Source organism: Vombatus ursinus, unplaced genomic scaffold (assembly GCF_900497805.2).
Source record: "Vombatus ursinus unplaced genomic scaffold, bare-nosed wombat genome assembly UNPS02014793.1, whole genome shotgun sequence".
Lineage (NCBI taxonomy): Eukaryota > Metazoa > Chordata > Mammalia > Diprotodontia > Vombatidae > Vombatus > Vombatus ursinus.
Window position 1 is genome coordinate 5,225,497 of NW_020954571.1, and position 17,869 is coordinate 5,243,365.

General features: G+C 42.8%; 1 protein-coding gene across 1 annotated transcript in view; it reads left to right on the forward strand.

Annotated features, from left to right (window-relative positions):
• Positions 1-3,003: 3,003 nt before the first annotated feature.
• Positions 3,004-17,869, forward strand: part of SARDH (sarcosine dehydrogenase) — a 141,014-nt gene continuing 126,148 nt past the window's right edge. The window contains exons 1-2 of the mRNA XM_027869641.1: positions 3,004-3,108; positions 12,016-12,394. Of these exons, the coding sequence (XP_027725442.1) occupies positions 12,079-12,394 (316 nt within the window). The 5' untranslated portion in view covers positions 3,004-3,108; positions 12,016-12,078. The remainder of the gene's footprint in view (positions 3,109-12,015; positions 12,395-17,869) is intronic.

Here is a 17,869-nt window from a genome sequence, read left to right on the forward strand (position 1 = left end):
ACTTCTCACATGGAATAGGGATAGTAGTAGTACCCATTAATTAAGAAAATACATAATGACTAAAGTTGTTCCAAGTTTAATAACATTTTGAAATAACATTTTAATTTAGCTGTAGCTATGAACATTCGAAAAGTGGCACATATATGTGCCAGTTAGATTCTCCCATCTATAGAAGACACATCTACTTTTATATGCACTTGTATATAGCTTTGTAGACCCTTTCCAAGAATCCCACAGTTGGGGGTGGGGGAGTAAAGAGGGGAAGGTCCGTGTCCAATGGTGTAAGTAGGGAAAACAGAATTGGAGTCAGAGGGCCAGGCTTTGAATCCTAGCTCTGCCAATTACCAACTGTGGGACTTTGGACAAGTCATTTCCCTTCTATGTGGGGAAGGGTCTTTATCTGCGAAATGGGAAGGTTAAACTAATGATTTCTAAATTCCTTTCTGAGACTAAATCTATGCTATAATGAGAGGACTCCAGACTGGGGAGGCAAGGTTCTAATTCTGACTCTGTTGTGATCTTGGAAAAAATCACTTCCTTTATTTAGACATCATCTGTAAAAAATCAAATAAGCATTTATTAAGCACCCTCTCTATTCTAGATCATCTACTAAGTGCTAGGGATACAAATATAAAAAAAAATCCCTACTCACCAAGAGCTTCCATTCTAATGAGAAGGTATGCTGAGGCCAGCTTGTGCTCCCAGCCAATTGATAAATTTTTAGTGTGAGCATTAATGCATCTGCAATTGGCAAACTCCATAAATTGGGGCTTAATTTCTTTTTTCTTTTTCTTTTTTAATTGTCTAGACTCTGGGCTAAAGAAATAATGCAGATTTAATTTAAAGGTATGCTGTGGGTACATTTTTCCCCCACAAAGCTGATTCCTAAACATTTACCAACATATCCCTGACTACAGTGTATCTAAGGTATTTTCAAGGCCCCAAATGTGTGCTTTTCAGAACTTCTTCAAAAGGTCATTTGAAGTCTTATGTGTCTATTTTCCATGACACACTTGCAAAACTGTTGGGGCAGGGTCTCACAGGAAGGGAAGGCAAGCCAGACACCATCAATGTCATGTCACAATGATCAGGAGAGATTTGTTATCTGTGAACAAGGATTTGTGGCTGCCATTGACAAGGAACTTCCAGCCCAACTCTTGCACCCACCATGCTAAGAAGTGAATTGCAGCCATATTAAAAAAAAAATGATCACACCTGTGCTACCCCCTGACTCTCGGGCTCTCTTGGAAAAATCCAACAGGCCCATTTTGCCTGTTTTTCTTCCCAAAAGCAAGGTGTCAGCCCCATAAATACTGGTCTCTTTGTCCCAGCTCCTCTGTCCCCAGCAGGGATTGTTTACTGTGTTTGTATCCCTAGCACTTAGCATAGTGCCTGGAACATAAAAGGTGCTTCATAAATGCTTATTAGTTGTGATGTCTGGAGGAATGAAGCAATTTTTTCCAAAGTCATACATGAGTTAACAACATAGTCAGTACAACCTAGTCTGGACTCCTCTCAGGAGATCATCTAATACAATTTATAGATGAAGAAATTGAAGCCCATAAAGGGGAAATGACTTGTTCAAAGTCACACAGCTGGTTATTGTCAGAGCTAGGATTTAAACCCAGGTCTTTGGACTCCAAATCCAATGCTCTTTCTCTTACACTATTGCACTTGGGGCCCCATGCAAGACTGTGGAATTCTTGATAAAGGTCTACAAAGCCCTCAACAGATGCCTAAAAAAAAGTAAATATGCCTTTTGTAGATGGAAGAGTATGCTTGCACATATACATACTATTTTTCAAATATATGTAGAAGCTGCTATGATTAAATTGCAATTTCATTTCAAAGTTTTATTAGGTTTATAGTAGCTCTTAATTATGTATCCTGAAAGAATCTTAGACCTTGGAGATCATCCAACCTGACCCCCTCAATTTGCAGATGAGAACTGAGATGTGAAGCAGGTAAATGGCCAGTCCCACAGCTGGTACATGACAGAGCTGGGATCCAAACCCAAGTCCAGTGTGGTTTCCACTACATGACCTTTATCCTACCCAGGCCATTCTCCCTACAGGCCAAGCAGTTTAGGTCCCTTTCTCCCATGATGTGCTTCTGGCTGACTATAGCTAAACCCCCACAATAGCCCTGGCCTCTAATGTGGCCCCATGTAGGTGCTTCCCCTGCCCCTGAGTCTGAACTTATAATGCTTTGGTACTTTGGGGGAGCTGTGATTGAATCTGTATGGGGAACCCTTGGTAATATAGACCATAGCCACTGCACAGCTTTTCACCCCGTGTCTTTGCTCTGTCTTTCCCCCTCTGGTGCCATTTCCCCATTATCACTGTGCAAGAAGAAGGTGACTGAGGACTAGCTTGTATTTCTGTCCATTTCAAGAATTGCTGGGACCAAAAAAAGGTGACCAACCCTGTGGTGATGAGCTTCCTTGCACTTAGAGCAGACCCAGTTCATTAACCAAGTTTCAAAGCTATTCCAGCTCAGGAGGGCCAACCAGAGTGTGCACTATTGAAACACGGCCCTTGAGTAGTGGGTGTCTCCTGCTTGCCAAGATGAAGCATGTTAACGGAGGGAGCCAATGGTAGTAGCCATAGCAATAACATTTCCACCTAATGTTTGTATGGAGTATAGGAGGGATAGGGGAAACCCCTGATTTCTAAACTGAGGCACTTCCCATGGGGCTAGGACACATGCTCTGGTCCCTTCCGCCCATCACGTTCTCCTCACAACCACCCAGTGAGGTGAGCAAGGATGATCAAACCTATTTTACAGTTGAGAAGGGTGAACTTCAGCCAGGCTCGCCCAGAGGAGTCCTTGCTGAGACCACAGGTAAAAGCCTGGTGTTAGGCAATGTTCATGCTGATGACTCATTCACTGCAAGCTCTCTTTTCTCCCTTGTATCACTCCTCCCCTGGAATCTGGTCCAGTCAGGGCTGGAGAGGCCAACAACGCCCCCAGCTTTTAAAAACTTCACAGGTGAGAGGTTGACTGGCAGAGTATTTGTGTCCCCAGAGTGGGCCATTCGTGAGCAGTAAGGAGAATGCTGAGGTAATCTTCACATTCAGTTGGCAGCAAGCCCCTGGGTCTGTTATGGTAAGACATTCTATGTGGGCATGGGTATGTGTGTGTGTGTGTGTGTGTGTGTGTGTGTGTGTGTGTGTGTGTATGTGTATGTATGTGTGTGTTCGGAACCAAGGGTGAATACATCTGGTTTGTCAGTGCAAGTCTTGAGACAGGACAAAGAGCAGGAGAAATGGGTACTCTCCCAGACAGAACAGAGTCAGGTTGCAGTTGAGCGTGAATTAGAAGTGTTACATTCTGCCATTGATGCTGACCCATATGGCAACTCCAGAATCAAAGAGCCCGTGACCCAGGCTGCACCTTCCAGGGGTCCAAAGTCCTAAGAAAGGGAACAAAAAAAAATTGATTATCTATTTTGTTTGTGAAACAGGCAAGGGTCTGTCCTCACAAAAGATTAGACCTTGGTGCCCCACCCCCTACACCATCAAAGATTAACCCTATAAGGAACCAAGCTGAATAAAATCCTAAAATCAGGCAGACTGGTTCCTGTCCGTTTCCTCTCACTGAGTCAAACTGTGTTCATTCAAGTAAGTAAACATTTAGTAAGCACCAGCTATGTGTAAGACCCCATGCTAAGTTTCAAGACTACAAAGATGAGGAAGGGGGCACATAGGGTCTGAGCCAGAAAACTTAGGTTTGAATCTGGATTTTGCTACTTATGCTTGTGACCCCTTGGACAAATCATATGTCCTCTCTGGGCCTCATTTTTTTTTCATCTACATCTAGGTGGCACAGAGTGTCAGACCCAGAGTCCTGAGTTCAAATTCAGCCTCAGACACTTACTAGTTGTGTAACCCTGGGCAAGTCACTTAACCCTGTTTGCCTCAGTTTCCTCATCTATAAAATGAGCTGGAGAAGGAAATGGCAAACCACTCCTGTATTTTTGCCAAGAAAACCCCAAATGGGGTCATGAAGAGCAAGACAGACTGAAAATGACTGAACAACAACAACAAATATGAGATAGATAACCTTAAAGTTCTCTTCTTGTTCTAAATCTATGACCTTATGAGACAGGTCCAATTCCTGAGCTTACAACCTGGGAGAGAAGAGGTGTACTCAAATGTAATAAGTGTAAAGAAGAGATAGAAGGAAAATGCTTTGAAAAATATGATCCCTTTTGCTTGGGGACGAGAGGGAAGGCAAACATTTGGGAAAGGACATTAGATAGAACAGGAAGGAACGTGAAGGGAACCCGAAAAGTAGATTGGGGTCAGATTGTGAAGGGCCTCAAACGCCAGTCTAGAGTAGAGGAATGAGGTGGTCAAAGCAGTGCATTAGAAGTTTACTGAATAGCTGTGTGGAGGATGTATCAAAGAAGGCAGAGACTGAGGGCCGGAAGACCAGCACCAGACCAGGTAGAGCAAAGCACCATACAAAATCAGCACTGAAACTAAAGTCAGCATTTGGCCCAGAGGGAATTGGGGACTGTCCATATGATGAGACTTCAGGGGTACTGTGGAGGTTTCTGTATCCTATCTGCTAAATATCTGAAATGATTTTCCCTGGAGACAAGGCCTTTTATTGTATAATGAGAAGTCAGGTTTTAGAGGTAAGTATCTTTAGGACAGATGACCTGGGAACCTTTTCTGGGAGCAGGACTAGACAGGGAGAGTAGGAGGGTGAGCAAAATAGGATGGGGGCCCCTAAAGGGAGTAGAGGGCACCCAATAAACAAATTTCACAATTCTGCTCAGGGTCACCCTTGTTTTGGCAAGAACTAAATATTTTATCCTAGGATCTGAAGCTTGGAGGGACCATTTAGCCCAGCTCCTACATTTTACAAATAAGGAAAATGAGGCCAAGACATGAATTGATTTGCCTAAGGCCAGATTCAAATTCAGGCTCCATTATTCCCAATCCAGTCCTCTTTTCCCCGCCTGCCAGCTATTCTTGTTTGAGACCCAGTTTCCAGTTGAAAGAACACTGGCTTTGGAGTCAGATGACTTGGATTCAGACCCCTGCTCTGTCCTTTACTGCCTGTGTGGCCTCAGCAGGGGTGGGGAGCCTGTGGCTGTGAGGCCACATGTGGCCTTCTAGGTCCTCAGGTGTGGCCCTTTGACTGAATCCAAAGGTTCTCTGACCCTGCTTTACACAAATCACTTCGCCACCCTGGGACTCAATTTTCTCTTCTGCAAAATGAAGGAATTTAACTGGGTGTTTTCTAAAGTCCCTTCTGGTTCTAAATCTATGATCCTGAATCCATAAAGGAAACCCAAAGGAATAGAATCAAGATGATAATCTAGTCCAATGGTGTCAGACTCAACTAGAAGACAGATCTCTGCTGGCCTTAGAAACTTAGTAAACTTAGAAAACCACAAATTAACATTATCTGTATTTTGCAGCTAGATGGATAAAGCACTAGGCTTAAAATAGGAAGATTCATCTTCATGAGTTCAAATCCAGCCTCAGACCCTTACTAGCTGTGTGGCCCTGGGCAAGTCACTTAACCCTGTTTTGCCTCAGTTTCCTCATCTGTAAAATGAGTTGGAGAAAGAAATAGTAAGGCACTCCAGCATCTCTGTCAAGAAAACACCAAAATGGGGTCATGAAGAGTCGGACACTGAAATGACTCAATAAAAACAAATGTTGTGATCTATTTTGTTAAACATTTCCCCAATTACATTTTAATCTGTTTCCAGCTTCACAAGTTTTGCTTCCTCTGCTTTGCTTTTGTAAGCCTTCTGGCCTCTTTCTAATCCATCCCCCTTCTTCTAGGTTCTCTCATTGAGAGCATAGTCTTATGTTCTACTGAGGAGAATTCCTTCCCCTTATGTCGAGTCATCTTAATGCAAAGTGCCTTTGGGAAACTGGAACATGGGAACTCAGGGAATGGGATTATATGCAACTGAATGAAGTAGCCTCAGGGACTGAGGTTGTATGCAATAGAGGGTATCCATAGACAAGTGGATGCACGAATGAAAATCTTGCTTCCCCATAAGTTTATAGATGTGTTACGGACCGAAAAAGTGGGGAAATACTGTTTCTTTGGGCAATAAGCTCCTTATCAGTGGAAGTGCGCAAGCAGAGTCTAGATGACCATTCATCATGTACGCTATAGAGACAATTCCTGCCCTGGGTGGGAAATTATCCTAACCTCAGAAATTTTCTTCAGCTCTGAGACTGAATGTAAGCACACCTTGAAGAAGTTAGAAACCCATGAAAAGAAAGGGAGAGGGGTAGCTATTAATTTAACCTCCCCTGAGAGCTCAGAACCACCTGGGTTTTTCTGGCCCCCCCTCTCCAGTGTCTTCCCTACACTATCACTCAGAATGAGCTATTTGAGGCGGTTAGTAAATCCCTGCTCTACTCTAAGTTCTGGCAATTGCCGCTGGGAGTGAGGGCCTGTCCTTCCAGGGCTTCCTATGAGAGTAAGCAAGCTAGGCCTCCAGCCTTCACCCACACTCCAGGAAAGCGTGTAGCTGGACAGCAGGGCGGCCTTTTGTTGCTCTCAAAGTGAGCCAGCTCCTGGCAGCGGAACCCAGCCTGGGAGCAGAGCCAGGCCATGGGGGAGAGGCAGAGGAAGAGGCAGAGGCAGCGGGAGCAGCGACGGCCGAGGCAGGAAGCATGGAGTAAGGGGAAGCCGGCTCTCTGACAAGGAGTTCTCTGCGTTGGGGTTGGGAACCCTGTCCTCAGGTGGGTGGCCAGCCCTGAGAATCTTGAAAACACCGATTGCCCTCTGTGAAGTGCGGGGGAGGGCGTGCAAGGGGGTCGGTGGTCTGGTCTGGGGAGGCTGAGAACCGAGCAGTAGGAGGACAGGAAGTGCTCAGGCTACAGGGCACTGCTCCTCCCCATCCGCCTCTGTCTGTGGGGACGGGGCACCATCTAGGGTCGGCCAAAGGTGAGGGGCACTGTTTGGGGCTAGGGGAGAAACAGTGCTAACATAACAAGAGGCCAAACCAGTCCCTAGCCCCGAAGTTCTTAGCAGAGCAGCGTCTAATCCTGGTCTGAGGAAGGGATTTAAATTCTCTGTCCCTTCCCTTGTTTCCAAGTTGCCCTCCTCCAACATTGTCAAGGGGCTAAGATTTGACACCCCAGGAAGGGGTGGCGGGAGGGGGGGGACCTTATAGGTGCTGACTCAGCGGGCTAAAGAAGCCAGGTATGTGTGTGAAAGAGAAAAAGCTGGATTAATGATGAAATCAGCTGTCTCCGAGTGAGTCCAGGACAAGGGGCATATCCTGACACTACCCCCACCAACCTCCAATCCCCACTCCCAAGGACTGCAGAGAGCTTTTAGGGTCAAGCCTCCATTGTTACAGAGGAGGTGGTGACAGCCCTGTTGGGGGTGAGAACCCAAGGCAGCCCAGGAGTGGAGAAGAAGCATATGTCCGGTTCCCATACAAGCCACTAGAGGCAAAGATACTGCCAAGTCACCTGTGCTCTAAAGAGCTCCCTGTGTCAAAATCATAGTGCTTGAAATTCCACCATTAGGGTAATTTGTTTGAGTACTGAAGACTTCTCAGACGTTGAGTCCCTCACTAAGATGAAGAGATGCCTGGGAGGCATCATGGATCTAAGCCAGAAGACACCTCAGAGACCATCTGGTCCAACACCTCTCCCCATTTTTACAGATGAGGAAACTGAGGCCAGGGAGGCCAAATGATTTGCCTAAGGTCACCCAGGAAATAAGTATTAGATGTGGAATAGGAACCTAAGTCTTCAGATGCCAGAACTAGTGATCTTCCTCTTCTGCCATGCTACCTTGAGCCAGTTTTGAATTCTTAGCTACCTCCTTGGCAAGAATTAGGCTACAGGAAGCTGGGAGCAAGACCCTGCAGTGGTGGGGCATGGATAGGTGGTGGCCCAACTCTCCATCATGGGTGGAGACTCTTCGGTGGGCAAGAATCATTTTTGCTGTCCCCGTCATCAGCACCACAATCCTGGAAACCGAGGTATGCCAATTAGGGAAGAGGATCTGCAAGTGAACTAACTTCTTTATTCCAGCCTCCCCTCTCCCTGTTTCCTTAGTAGGACTTAGAGGATCAGTTTTGTAATCAACTGGCTTAAACTGTTTAGAATTCAGTCAGGGATCACAGGATTTAGAGGTGCAAGGGATGTCAGAGAGTATCTACTTCAACTCCTCCCCTTTCATTTTCCAGGTAAGGAAAAAATAGCATGAAGTTTTTGGCCAGGATTTGAACCCAGGTCCTCATCTCTCCAAATTTCATAATATTTCCACTATTTTAGGCTTCATTCTGTCTGCATTCCAATTGCTTCGTATTAGGTAGGGGGATATGCGGGAGGGGAGGAAAGAGGTCTCTCCCTTTTCTCAGGGAGTCCATAATTTCATGAGGAAACTGGGCTGCTCTGTTGAAAAGAAAAGCTACAGTCTCTAACCACACTGTCACGAGGTAACATGGTTAGGTGTCCTGGGAGGGTTACACAAAGAAAGCACCCTAGGAGTTTACAGGGGAAGTTGTAGCATTTGACTGGCCCCTCCATATCCCCCAACCCCTTCCCCTTTCTAAAAATTATAAGTCGAATGCAAAGAGTCAGCTTGATCTATGAAAGCCCTTCAGAGCTAAACCTGTGGGAGTCTTGATTATATCTTAGAAACAAATACTGCCATTTTTTTCATTTGCATTTTTATGGGTCTATAATGAATTTGAATAGTCTTTCCTACTCCTTCCCCTACCCTACCATCTCCCTTCTTTAGCAGTGAATCACTAAGGCACATTATAGGGGGGTTAGAAGTCCTAATATACTTTATAAATGCTTTAGCACCCTGTTGTTTCTCTGGGGAAACACCCTTAATAAAACTGGGAAAAGGAATGGAAAAGGAGAAGGGAAAGAATAACATTTTGCTGTCCTGGGGATAGAAGCATCTCATGTACAACAAACACACTTTCCCTGTCCTGGGATGGCTTATAAAGACACCAAGTGGTTCCCTCTTTTCTTCTGGAGAGCCTTCTCCTCATACTCAGGTAACAAGTGGACACTCTGTGTCTTGTTTCCCCCTCCTGTCTTTTTAATAGGAAAATAGAAAAGGAAAATAGAAAGTTTGGCTTTCACAGTAGGAAGTGTAACATTATGTAATTCCTCCCTCTACTTCCCTCTGGTCCACCATCCCCTGTCTTTTGGACTTAGAAAAGTTTGCTCCTGTCATCTTTTTATCCTGTTTCCATACTCCTTTTTCACCTGGCTTTGTTGATCAGTAGTCAAATGGCCCAGGGTTCATATTCTGACTGTCACTTTCTAACTTGCTAGTATGACCTTGGGTAAGTCATAAGATCATATATTAGGAGTTAGGTGCATTCTTGGTGGAGTTGTGGATTGATCCAACCATTCTGGAGAGCAATTTGGAGCTATGACTTTGACCCAGCAATACCACTACTAGGTCTGTATCCCAAAGAGATCCCCCAAAATGGGAAAAGACCCACAAGTACAAAAATAGTTATAGCAGCTCTTCCTGTGGTGGCCAAGAACTGGAAATTGAGGGAATGACCATCAATTGGGGAATGGCTGAACAAACTGTGGTATATGAATGTAATGGAATACTATTGTGCTATAACAAATGATGAGTGGGTAGATTTCAGAGAAACTTGGAAAGACTTACATGAACTGAAGCTGAGTGAAGTGAGCAGAACCAGGACAACATTATACATAGTAATAGCAACATTGTGGGATGATCAACTTTAATAGGCTTAGCCCTTCTTAGCAATGCAAGGATCTAAGACAATTTCAAAAGACTCATGATGGGAAATGCTATCCACATCCAGAGAAAGAACTGTGGAGTCTGAATGCAGATTGAAGCATACTATTTTCTCTCTTTCTTTTCCTTTCTTGTAGTTTTTCCCTTTTGTTCTGATTCTTTTTCATAACATGACTAATATGGAAATACGTTTAATATGATTGTACATGTATAACCTTATCAGATTGCTTGCTGTCTTGGGGGTGAGGGGAGAGAGGGAAGGAGAAAAAAATTTGGAACTCAAAATGTTACAAAAGTGAATGTTGAAAACTATCTTTGCATGTAATTGGAAAAAAATAAAATACTATTAAGTTGGTGGGAAAGATTGAGAACTGAGGCGGGGAGCTTACAAATGATCTAGTCAAATCACCTCATTTTATAGACCAGGAAACTTCCAGAAGTCAAATGCCTTATCCATGGTCACAGAGCTAGTAAGAATCAGAGGCAGGATTTGAACCCGTCTTCCTGTCTGTAATACTAACTACTAAGTCATGCTACCTCTCAAATTACTTTCCCTCCTTTGGCTTCTATTTCCTCATGTGTAAAATGAGGGATTTAGATTTATTGAAGAAAAAACATATTAATACTGTACTCTGTACTTTAGACACAAGTCTGCCAGAAACATTTTTATGACTATAACAAGATTCTAAATCCAAGCATATCTAATTTAGAGAGAAAAAGTCCAAACTGACAGTCCCCCTTCACCCCCAAACCCCATTTGCTCTCTAGTCTCTCCTATTAGACAATTGGAGGTAACTTTGATAGGTATCTTGAACAAGGAAAATGTCACAAAATGATAAAATGATTTTGTATTAACTTTCTACTCTTTCTAAGAGAGTAATAGTTACTTATCTTTCAGAAAGGCCCTGGAGAACTATCCTCCTAAAACTACTCCTCCCTCCCCCAGCTGCTCCCAGAATACCTGACATAATTTAAATGACCTTCTGGAGAGAGAAAAAGAGGAGACTGAACTCTTGTTGACTGACTGCCCTCAGTTAGGCCAATACCCCAGTCACTTTAGGGGGTGGGGAAAAGAACAATCTTATCCCCATCAGAGATTCTCTTTGTTCAAAATTGTTTTTCACTCTTCATCCCTACTCTTGGGACCTTAGGCTTTGTTCTTGACATTCTACAAACTCTCCAAAAGGGAAAAATCTAGAAAGAGTTTTAGGCTAGAGAAATTTTGAATATATTTAGTTGAACTAAAGAGGAGGTTTTTAATATGTTTCCAGAGATTAGAGCTGTTGCCTCCCAACTCTAGGTCCTATGATCTGAAGACCCCTGTAGGTTTGGATCAGGGGTGTGTTGGAGTCAGTTCAACTCAGCCCTGCCGACTGTTAAATTTTCAGTATGAGCATTTACACCTTGGAAATCAGAAAACACTACAAATCAGGGCTTGATTTATTACTTTGTTGATTGTCTTGATTTAAGAAAGCGGCTGTTGTTGTTGTTGAGTCATTTCAGTAGTGAACGACTCTCCCTAATCCCATTTGAGGTTTTCTTAGCGGAGATACTGGAGCAGTTTACCATTTCCTTCTCCAGCTCATTTTACATTTCCTTCTCCAGCAAACAGAATTAAGTGGCTTGCCCAGGCTCACACAGCTAGTGAGTGTCTGAGGCCATATTTGAACTCAGGAAGATAAGTCTTCCTGACTCCAGGCCCAGCACTCTATCCATTGTGCCACCTGGCTGCCAAGAAAGTGATGGAGAAAATGTTAATAATTCACATTAAGCTTAAAAGCGTGTGGGGGGTATATGTTTGTTTTCCTTTCGGAAGAGTCAGTTGTTAAACATTTACCAGCATTCCACTATTTGGATAGTCAGGGAAGGCTCCAAGGGGCAGGGTAGAATTTAGGACTGAAACTGGTGACCAGGAAGAAGGAGGGCATCCCAGGTAGATCTTGTATATCCCTTGTTTGTAGTGTAGTTGTTTGCATGTTGTCTCTCCCCTTAGACTTAAGCTGGTTTCTCCCCTTCCCCCACCTTTATATTCCCAGTGTTTAGCATCATGCCTGATATACACTAAGCGCTTAATAAACACTTGATAAATGTTCGTTGATGACTTGATCATGGGAAAAGGCAGAAAGTAAATAAATAATGTAGTCATATTAAAATTTAATCTCATTTTCCTTAGTCTGAGGGGCTCAGAATTGAAGTGTGGTAGTATTTAATCTGACCTTTCCCCTGTCTACACTGTCTAGCCTGAGTCTCTCTGGCTTACTCCATTCCCAGCATCTGCCAGGCTTCAAGAGGATTCCTGCTCCCTATGACTAGCTCTCGGGTTTTCAGTTTCTCATGGCTTCTCTGAGGCAAGCGCTGAGAGCAGCAGCTTTCCGTCCTCTCCCATGGAGGCTTCAACTCCGGCCACTGAGTACTCCCAAAAGCCCCACAACTGAAAAGAGGGTGCCATACCAGCAGACCCTGAAGGAGGGCAAGGACTCTGTGGGCTCAGGGCCTACCCGGCCCCTGCCCAACTCAGCTGATGTGGTGGTCATTGGTGGGGGCAGCCTGGGTTGTCAAACCCTGTACCATCTGGCCAAGCTTGGCCTGACTAACATCGTGCTGTTGGAGAGAGATAAGCTCACTTCAGGAACCACTTGGCATACCTCAGGTGAGTATAATTTGGGGTTTAGTGAAGCCACTGAGGGTAGGAGCAGTGGGAGAAACCTGGGCACAGGGAGAGTTCTCTCCCTGAGGGCAATGGGGTGCCTCAACGCTGGATAGAATATATCTGAAGTAGTATGGCCTGGACCACATTGTATTTCATCTAGGATACCACATTTTAGGAAAAACATTCACAAGCTAGAGAGTTGCCAGATTAGCGTAATGTATGCCCGTGGGCCATATGTTATGCAAGCCTGTTTTACATACTCTACATTATTCATGTAACTCAAGCAGCACTAGAGTCTAATGTTGTACAGGCCTGATGTAAGGCCTGGATTCAAGCTATGCAAGGGTCAGTAGAAGGAACTGGTGATATTTAGCCTGGAGAAGTCCTGAGAGCCACAGATGGGTGTCAGGACTTTGATTTTGAATATCTGCTTAACTTCATTGGACATAAGATCAAGGGATATAAAATTGGAAAGGTCCCCTGAAGTCCTTTCCATATTACCTGATGTATTTCATATTTTATCATTTTCATCTGCTGTTGTTGAGTTGTTGCTATTCAGTCGTTTCAGTCATGTCTGACTCGTCATGACCTGATTTGGGATCTTCTTCACAAAGATACTAGAGTGCTTTGCCATTTCCTTCTCCAGCTCATTTTACAGATGAGGAAACTGAGGCCATCAAAGTTAAGTGACTTGCCTGGGGTCATGTAGCTAGTAAGTAGTAATGGCCAGATTTGAACTCAGGAAGATTAGTCTTCCTGACTCCAGACCAGGCATTCTATCCACTATGCCACCTAGTTCCATCATTTTCTTTTCTTCTCTTTTCTTTTCTTTCCTTTTCTTTTTTCTTTTTTTTCTTTTTGGTGAGGCAATTGGGGTTAAGTGACTTGCCCAGGGTCACACAGCTAGTACGTGTCAAATGTCTGAGGTTGGATTTGAACTCAGGTCCTCCTGACTCCAAGGCCGGAGCTCTATCCACTGGGCCCCCTAACTTCCCCCAATCATTTTCATAGCACAATAAATATCACTTTACATTAATATACCATAATTTAGTCAGCCATTTGCCACTCTCTGGATATGCAGATTGTTTTCAGTTTATCAACATTATAAATAAAGTGGTCATAAATATCTTTGGACAGATAAGTGTTTTTTCCTTTTGGTGATATTTTGGGAATGTCCTAGGTATGGAGATGAAGAGTTGCTTGACAGGTAAGGTAACTAAAACCTGCTGTTTGTCCTTCATTCTTGAAGAGGACCATGACATCAGGGAGGTGATGCCATGACATGCAAGTGAATTGGATTTAAGTGAAGGAGGGCTGTGCAAAGTCATCAGCCTCACTTTCTCCTCCTTGATTTATTTCTGTGTTGATTGTCTGGATTCAGGAAAGTGATGATAGTTGTTGTCATTTCAGTAGTGACTGACTGGAGCCATCTGGGTCCAGTGGCCAGATATAGATTAGGACAACTGGAGATGCATCCTGACTCACTAAAACCTAGGTGGAGTTAGATTACTTCAGCAGTAGGAAATTTCAGGATTGCTATCCAAGCTCAATATTAGGAAGAACTTTCTAAGTGCCATCCAACATGGAAAGTGAGCTCCTAAAAGGCTCCCATCTTGGATTTAGGTGTAGCCCTGTTACTCACCCCTTCTTCAAAAATAATTCACATGGGTAATATTATTAGAATAAATTAGAGAAGGGAAGACATTCCCATCTTACAAGAAGAGAAACTGAGGTCCAAAAAAAGTTAAGTAAGCTAAGTCTACTCAAGCAGATACTAGATAAGTATCCTACATCTATCCCACATCTTCTCCCTCCCCCTTCCCTTTTCCACACCTCTCCTTTCAGGGATGCTATAGAAAGGAGTGGGAGGTTGGACTAGATTATGTCTGAGAGCTTATGTGTCTGTGTAAGCCTCAATCAGCCAACATTTACTGATGAATTTGTGCCAACAGTCTCTGTTGTTGAATTTTTCCTCAACATCTTTGTGATCTATCCCTTTCTTTCAGTCCCATAGTATCTCCAGTCTGGATTATTCCAACAGCCTTCTAGCTTCCCTCTCCCCATTCTTTTAGAACCCATCTGTCCATAATCTGATAGATTAATCTTCCTAATCCTTTTATTCTATCTTGAAAACTCTCACTAATCATGAGTGCTCTTCTGAGCTCTGGCCTGGGCTATCTCCTCTCTTTTTCTCTCTTTTCCTTTCCTCATTTTCCCTCTTTTCTCCTCTCCTTTCTTTATATTATATTGTATTATGTTATGTTATGTTATGCTGTGCTATGCTATGCTATATTATGTTGTGTTATGTTGTTATGTTATGCTATGTTATGTTATGTTATGTTATGTTATATTATATTACATTATATCACATTTTATTATCCCTTACTATTTCATCTCTATACTTGCTGATGATTCCCAGATCTACTTGTCCAGACCTAACTTCCTTCCTAACCTCCAGTATCCCTTCTCCAGCTGCCTATTAGATATCTCAAACTGGATGTCCCATTGACAAGTTAAACTCAACATGTCCAAAACTGAACTCATTATCTTTTCCTCCTAACCGCCCCCCTTTTCCAGATTCCCCTGTTGCCACCAAGGGTACAACCATCCTCTCAGTCACCTGTGCTTGAAATTTAGGTGTCATCATCAACCCCTCACTCTCTCTTACCCCTCCTCCCCCATCCAAGTTGCCAAGTCTTGTCAATTCTACTTTGGAAACATATTTCCTATGCACTCTCTTCTCTCCTCTGATGTAGCCTCCATTCTGGTACAGGCCCTCATCATTTCAGGCCTGGACTTCTATAATAACCTTCAGGTTGATTTCCCTGCCTCAAAGTCTCTCCCTGCACTCCAACTTCTATTCACCTACCAAAGTGATTTTTCTTAAAGCCCATGTCTAACCATGTCATACCCCCTCCCCCCAACTCAATAAAGTCCAATGGCTCCCTATTACCTCCAGAATCAAATATAAAATCCTCTGGTTTTTAAAGCCCTTTACAACTTGGTCCTTTTCTACCTTTCCAGAGATGACACAGTAGACAGAGTGCCAGTCTAGGAGTCAAGAAGGCCTGAGTTCAAATCTGACCTCAGATACTTACTAGATTTGTGACTCTGGGCAAGTCACAATCTCTGCCTCAATTTCTTCATCTGTAAAATAGGGATAATAATAACACCTACCTCCCAGAGTCCTTGTGAGGATCAAATGAAATAATAATTGTGATGTGCTTAGCATGGTGCCTGGCACATATTAATGTTGGTCACGATTATTATTATTACTACTACTACTACTACTACTACTACTACTACTACTACTACATCTTACTCCTTCCACATATTCTGGGATCCAGTGATAGTGGTCTTGCCAATATTTTCACCAGCTATCTTCATACCTATAACTCTCCCTTTTTACCTCTGCTTATTGTTTTCCCTGGCTTCCTTCAAGCCTCAGCTAAAAACTCTACCTCCTCCCAGAAGCCTTTCCTAATTCTCCTTAAATAATGCCTTTTCTCTGTTGGCCATTTCCAATTTATCCTGTATATATCTTGTTTGTACATAACTGTTTGCATATTGTTTTGTGCAATACATTGAAAACAGGTCTGTCTTTTGCCTTTCTTTGTATCCCCAGGACTTAGTATAGTGCCTGGCACATAGTAGACACTTAATCAATGCTTGTTGACTGATTAGGTTTATATTTGTCTTCTTATGTTTCTCTGAAATTCTCCATGTTCATCATCTCTCATGTTATAATAATATTCCAATAAATTTATGTAGCATATTTTGTTCAGCCATTCTCCAACTAGTGGATACTTACTTTTGTTTCTGCTTTTTTGCAATCACAGTAAGTGCTTCTATGACTATTTTGGTATACATAGAACCTTTCTTTCTATCTTTAACTTCCTTGGGGCATATGCCTAGCAGTAGGATCTCTGGATCAAAAGATAAGGAAATTCTAATTGCATTTTTCACATAATTCTAAATTATTTCCCAGAATGGTTGTTTCAATTCGTAGCCCTACCAACAGCATATTAGTGTATCTATCTTTCCACATCCCTTCCAACATTCACTACCACCATCTTTTGTCATGTGTGCTAATTTTTTGGGTGTGAGATGAAACCTCAGGGTCATTTTAATTTGCATTTCTTTTATGGTGGCTTGTAGTAGTCATTAATTTAGTTGTTAATAGTTTGTAATACTTTGCTCATATCCTTTAACTATTTATCTATTGAGAAATGGCTCTTAGCATTATATGTTTATATTAATTCCCTAAATTTCATGGATGTCAAGCTTTTATCAGAGATATTTGATGAAAAGATGTTTTTACTCAATCAACAATTTCTTTCTTTCTTCTGGCTGCACTGATTTTGTTCATGCAAGAGCTTTTCAACTTCAAATAATCTTATCTATTTTTATAATTCTGTGAGGTCTTCTGTTTCTTGGCTGGCTAAGAAGTTGGAGTAGAATGGTTAGTAAAATATTGCAATGGTCCAGGTAATAGGGGATGAGGGCCTGAACAAAGGTTGTGGCTGTGTCAGTGACATGAAAAATACCTCTAAAAGTGATGTTGTGAAGGTAGAAATGACAAGGTTTGGCAACAGATTGGACATGTGTGATGAGTGAGAGTCAAAACAACACTGAGCTTTTGAACCTAGGTGGCTGAGAGGTTGGTAGTAATGGGGAAGGGAATAGGAAGAGGAGAATAGAATAGGAAAGTAACAGGCAGAAGGAGAAGATAACGAGTTTGGTTTGGACATAATGAATTCAAGGTGTCTATGGGAGAAACCAGTTTGAGATAAGTAAAAGGCAGTTGGTGATGTCTAAAGGGATAGACAAGTTAGGACTATTTGAGCAGGTCTGGGAATCATGTGCATAGAGATAATGACTGAACCCATGGGAACCAACGAGATCACCAAGTGAGAGAGAAGAAAAGAGGGTCCAGGACAGAGCCTTAGAGTACACTCAGTTAATATGCATTTACATGGACAAATTGGACAAAAACCATGAGAGGGCAGTGTCAAGAAAAAGTGGAGAGAAAAGAGTATCCAGAAGGAAAAAGTGATCGACAATATTATATGCTGGGGGCGGGGGGGAACCAGTATCATATGCTACAGAGATCAAGAAGGATGAGGTCTGAGAAAAGACCATAAGGTTTGGTATTTAAGAGATCTTTGGTAACATTGAAGAGGGCACTTTTGACTGAATGACAAGCTAGGAAACACCAGCCGTTTAGAGGACATTGAAAGGAGAGGAAGTGGAGGCTCTGATGTAGACAGATTTCTCAAGGAGGTTGGCCGTGAAGAGGAGGGGAAATAGGATGATAGTGGGAATAAGTGAGAGGCTTTTTTTCCCTAAGAATGTGGAGACTTGAGCATGTTTGTAAGCAACAGAAGGAGCCAGTAGATAAGGAGAGATCGAAGGAGAGAGAGAAAGGAAGAAGAAGAAGAAGAAGAAGAAGAAGAAGAAGAAGAAGAAGAAGAA